At 35.6% G+C, this 6,038-nt stretch overlaps 1 protein-coding gene across 3 annotated transcripts in view; it reads left to right on the forward strand.

Annotated features, from left to right (window-relative positions):
- The window catches only part of LOC149799916 (medium-chain acyl-CoA ligase ACSF2, mitochondrial-like), a 56,348-nt gene extending 51,550 nt beyond the window's left edge, over positions 1–4,798 (forward strand). For all 3 annotated transcript variants that reach the window (XM_089959374.1, XM_089959376.1, XM_089959375.1), the window contains exons 15-18: positions 964–1,016; positions 1,496–1,553; positions 1,798–1,869; positions 3,099–4,798. In XM_089959374.1, coding sequence (XP_089815500.1) covers positions 964–1,016; positions 1,496–1,553; positions 1,798–1,869; positions 3,099–3,164 — 249 coding nt within the window. In that variant the 3' untranslated portion in view covers positions 3,165–4,798. The remainder of the gene's footprint in view (positions 1–963; positions 1,017–1,495; positions 1,554–1,797; positions 1,870–3,098) is intronic.
- The last annotated feature ends 1,240 nt before the right edge of the window (positions 4,799–6,038 follow it).

Raw genomic sequence — 6,038 nt, forward strand, 5'->3', positions numbered from 1 at the left:
CACCTTTGTGCAGGTTCGTGGCTGCAGCTTAAATGTTAACCACACTTGTTGTCTCGTCACTCTCCCATTGCCAAATGACTTGGATTCATGCGGTATGGATTTGAAACTATGACTTGCGCTTAACTTGGATTAGAGTGAAGGAGAGTTGCGAAGTTCGTCACCCTCACCCTCTCGTCCTGACCTATCTAGAACATGACATGGACTGATGCACTCGATGAGCATGGCGTCTTAAGTTTCTCGCAATGCTCTTCACGATCTACAACGATTTGCTGGGTTCACCTTTCTGCCCGTTGAACCAGCTGGTGACATCCTTCGCAACAGTCCCCGAGTCCACTCTTCACATGCTTAGGGAGGCAAGCCTTTACTTATCGCGGGTTTAAGACCTGTCGGCTACCCTTACCTGGTTTAGCCCGCCAGTCAAAGTGATTTACCGAGGTGTGGCCGCTGTCGCATGCTAGCAACTTCTTGGAGCCACATATTAGGGCTGAGCGCCAAGTGTGGACCAAAGGTGGATAAACTGTCCTGAGAAGGAAACTACATGTCCTCCATCCAGAGGTGCTACTTCATCCTGATGGCCCTAACATCATGCAAATAATTTAATATATACATAATTACATTCCTAACCAATTGCTTCAAATGTCGGATGAATAATATATATTTTATTCGCATCGGGTTTACAGAAGTATACAAAGGGTTTCGAACTCGGTGACCATCCCCATGAAGGACATGTAGAAGAAAATATGTATGCATTAAGAGTCGACAGCGAGAGTTTGACGTGACATAAATAAAGATATTCTATAGATGTGTTTACTTTTGGGCTTCAACTTGTATCGCATCTACCACATTTTGTGCCATTTGAGGAATCGATAATCAGTCAATTCCAGTCGGTTAATTTGACACCTCAAAATCAAAGACTTAATTTTAAAGGCGTTTCTGATTGCCTGTTGTATCCGTATATTGCAGGTTATTGGTGTACCAAATGACGTCGCAGGAGATGTAGTATGTCTTTTCGTCGAGTAAGTTACGTTCTATCCACTACGGTATCAAATACAGAATAACTATAGTTGCGTGCATTATTTAATATCAGCCCGATTGCATCATTTAAAGACAATATTTTCATAATTGCAAGCTGATATAATAGTCTTTTAAACAGCCATGTAAAACATGCAATGATGACGTGTGGACAGGAACAACCTTAAGAAAAATTCAATTTTATCTATTATTTTTTTATATTTGGAAAGTACGGGAACCAAACGATACTGATAGATATGTAATTTAATCTTAATTCGAGCCTTTTGCATATAGGGCTTTGAGAAACAGTAGTATATTAGCATTTCAATTAAGTTCACAAGACAAAAGGGGAGAATACTTACATGCTAAGTATTCAAATGTGTTTTTACATTTGCATAAATGAACTAATCCTACATAATGTTTATATTAAACCTTCTCCAGTTACGTATACATCTTCCAGTTTATTATTCATTCTTTCACAAAGGACAAAGAAAGGGTGTTCCTTGACAGAAAAAGAGCTTCAGGATGCTATGGAGAGTAAGGTAAAGAAAATAACTATAATATGTAAGTTTTCCAACACACGATTTCAAACACCACTTTCCACAAATAACGACCGTACCACTATTTCTGCACAGTCAAGAAGCAACAGTTTCTCACAGATCGGCATGGCTGCATCATCACAATCACCATCAACACCATCACTATCATCATCATCATCATCATCGTCATCATCATCATCATCATTATCATTGCCCGGTACTCAGCATTTGTGATTTCTAATTTCAGTTGGCCTTGGCGTTTCGACCTGATTGTTATTATGTCATGGATGAGTTGCCTAGAATAGGATCCAGAAACAAGGTAAGCGATGTCTTGTCAAGTAGTTACACTACTACTAATACCACTACTACTGCTACTAATGTGTATGTGTGTGTGATTAGGATTTTTAACGTAGCTTTAAAAATTGTTCCGTCATATCGCTACGATGTCTGCAGCGTGGCAGTCTATAGTGATGTCTAGCACTGAGGAAACCTGCCGCAGACATGTAGTATGATGTCCTACCCAGTCACATTATCCTGACACCAGGACGACCAGTCCTAACACTAACCTCTTAATGCTGAATGCCTAGCGAGACAGCTGTTAGTACCATTTTTTTGTAAGACCTTGGTATGACTCAGCCGGAGTCCGAACCCACGACCTCAGGCTTCCCAGGCGGACGCTCTAACCACTAGGCTACCGGAGCGATAACTACTACTAATACCACTACTAATAATAATAACAAGTATAATAGGTGTTGTTGTAGTATGCCAGTAAAGGAAATACTTTATATCAAAACGTAGTTTTCGATTTTTACTGCTATTTTGTGCCAATAATAAAATCCAACTTTAGCCATTTTTCAAATACTAATTTGCACTTCTATTCGCAGCACTTCTAATGAACTCAATCATAAATATATCATATATGTTTATGCTAACTAACCCAATGCGCACCACAGATCTTTCTGAATACGCTAGTCTATTATTTAAGTTTGACCTTTGTCGTGATTGATTATTGCCATCAGAATAGTTCAACGTGGTCTGCTGGTTATAACATTTCAAATTGTGTTTGCTGGTAGCTTTCTTACCATCACGTGAGAGAGGCTTCGTTGAAGAGCTATTTTTCTCATTTCCAGTCATATTCAGGCTTTTAGTATTTATCATGTTAGGTAGTAAAGTAAAACTACGTTTTTAGCAATTAGGTATGCATGGGAAATCACATGTTGATATAATTATAAATGTTACTCGAAGACCCCTGCAACAGTTATGGCCAAGACTGTCAACATTACCTCGGTCTTGTGAGATCCGCAAAATAAATACAATTCCTGCAGCACGTCTGACAGCAAAGGGAAGAATTAAGCAAGTAGTTTATATGATGGCATTAAAACAGTTTTATTATCATAGATACAAGTTTGCGAAAGACCTGCTTATATGTGAATATAATGTATTTACATTTAAGAAGTTAGCGTTTCGTTTTACAAGCTCGTCCCTTATGAGGAAAAATTCCTACTCTAATTAAATAAAAGTTTACTTGATCTCAATATTCTTTTTCAGATATGGAATGCCAAGCTACAGCAAATGGCTGAAGTCACGTGGAGAACAAAGATAGTTACAATATGAATTTAGCCAAATTCAAATATTAAACAATATTAAATCCCCTTGAGAGACGTGTATAACTGTGAGTTGTGCAATTGTTCCATATGGAGATCCAAACGAATACGTTGCTGCTACCATAATCGGCTTCGTGTTTAGTGTTTCGGTTTCTAATTGTGTATATTTGCTTCTAGCTTTCTGTTACCTTACATATCGCAACGTTGCTTGCATAATTTTGAATTGATTTTCCCCATGTTGGTTGTATATTAATCATTTTAGCATGTGGGGAGTTTTTACGTTTGAGTCACTTAATTTTGCTTATAGCTTTAAGTCGCATTACGTTCTGTAGGTTTGAGAGTGGTTAGCTTTTAATTACTTTCGATTTCTAAGTAGTTTTCGTATGTTTCCCTGTATACTCTCTTAGTTGTTCGTAACTAGTTTCATAATTACAAACATAACAATTATTATGTATGTATATCCGATTATTCAAGTTGATAAAAATGTTATTGATTTAATTCAGTAAGACAGATGCAATACTGATAAAATTTGCAATGTATTGCACTCATGTAGTACGTGCTAATTATCACAATTTTTTTATAATTAAAAGAGACAAAAATATCCCACAGAAAGCTTCTTAAGCACATCAAGAGGAAAATTATATAAACTTTAATGTGACGATAACGCCAGTTTTTCAGTGCACATTAATACGATAGATTTCATCGTACTGTATGTTAAAGTAAAACTAAAAATGCGGTTCAGCTGGACTTTCACTTATTCTGTAACCTATGGGGTTTTGTATCTGAATTATAATGCAATTACGAGATTGTTAGGTTTTTAAGTGCATTGGATGTTAATTTAGATAGTGTTTGAAGAACATTCTCAAACAAAATAATACAGGTAAAATATTGCAAATGAAATGGAACATGTCATGAGCCAATTTGTCTTAATTTGTAAACTATTATTACCAAGTTGATATATCTTTGTGGTCATACATCTGAAACAAATACAGGTAAATTATCAACATAGGCAGGTTATCAAATACAATACATCTGAAACAAATACAGGTAAGTTATCAACATAGGCAAGTTATCAAATACAATACATCTGAAACAAATACAGGTAAGTTATCAACATAGGCAAGTTATCAAATGCCATACATCTGAAACAAATACAGATAAGTTCTCAACACAGGCAAGGCATCAAATACCATACATCTGAAACATTACAGGTAAGTTATCAACACAGGCAAGGTATCAAATACCATACATCTGAAGCAAATACAGGTAAGTTACCAACATAGGCAAAGTATCAAATATATAATATTTAATCGTGATGAAATAAGCTGTATTAGCACTGAAGTATTCATATTTGATAGGGTCATGCAACTACTACAATCCAATGGTTTACAGAGACCTATATTTTCTATCCTATTTAATATTATTGGAAAGACAGACGTTATTACAAGAAGTGTCTAATTTGCTTTAATTCTACTATCATAATTCCATCAATATCAATGTACATTTATACCTAATGGATATGATGTTAACTTTTAATTTAGCTTATATTTAGCTTTAAGTGTTCATTTTGCTGTATCTAATCTCACTTACCTGCTTTGAAAACAAATCTAAAGAATGGTGAATTAATAAATATCGAATATACCCCATTAGTGTTAGCATCAATTTAAGATATCAAGCTCCCACGATATCTGTAACAAACTCGTTTGTAGTCAGATATTTTTATTTGCTTCGTTGTTTTTCTCTTCCTTTTCTAAATTAAGGCGTTATGGTTTTAAATAATTTCTTATATCAAAATAGGAAAAATACATGTCTGTAAGTTATCAATACCTATTCGGCCTCGTGATGACCTTGCTCCATAGATTCTTCTGCCAATGAAACACAATGTGTTACAAATAACTTGTACACCCCAGAGCAGATTAAACATTAAGCGGTTATTTCTTGCACGAAGTATGTACTCTGCTTTAAAGATAAATATTGCCTAAATACCACTATATTTTGCATTTTTTCATAACGTTCAGGAGCAAGGCGTGTCAAATATAAGCATCAGGTAGTTTTACCACTATGCTTTAAACCGGTTTGGACAAGGAAGAAGAGGAGAAACATATCGAACCAGAGTTTAATGGTGGCCAAATACATCGTGTTCCGTGCTTTTGTTGTTCCGAAATTTTTGCAACATAATATAATATATAAATGGTCATGACTAGTATGTAAACAGCTGACAGTTTATTTCCTAATGGAACGTAATAATCACATGACCTGAGAAAATGAAAGACAAAGCACGAAGACAAGAATCACATATTGCCTTACTTTTACTCTGCATCTCTACAGTTGACAATACCACACGTATGCTGATTATTCTTGCATGGTCAGTTTTTACAAGACGAAACAAACTGTATTCAAATATGCATTTCTGATCCATGAGAACGTCCGGTTACAAAATACTTTTGACTATAATGTGAAATATCATACGTTTTTATAATACACTGTGTGCGGTGTGGAAGTGTTTATGAGTGCGCAAACACAAGTTTTGGAGCCCAAAGGTTTAAAATGTTGCACCGACTAAGTCAAACGTTTGCACGCAGGAAGCAATGTATGATCGTTATTCACAAATGATCTTTTGCTAAGCATATAAATTCATGCCAAAAAGTTGCTTTATAAATATGAATACACAGTACGACAGCAGCAAGTGCAATTCCAATGTGTGTTTAGAGTTACTGTAACCAGATCGCTCACAAACGCTAACATAAGAATGCTCTTTTCTAAACTAAATTTGTTGGGTTTTTTTGTTTTGCTTTGTCCGAACATTGCAGTATTCAAAGAATCAGACGTCGAATGAAACTTTTCACTTATAAGCAAAGTTATAATTCAAACGAACTATTTGATT

Source organism: Sinohyriopsis cumingii, chromosome 5 (genome assembly GCF_028554795.1).
Source record: "Sinohyriopsis cumingii isolate HCF-2022 chromosome 5, ASM2855479v2, whole genome shotgun sequence".
Lineage (NCBI taxonomy): Eukaryota > Metazoa > Mollusca > Bivalvia > Unionida > Unionidae > Sinohyriopsis > Sinohyriopsis cumingii.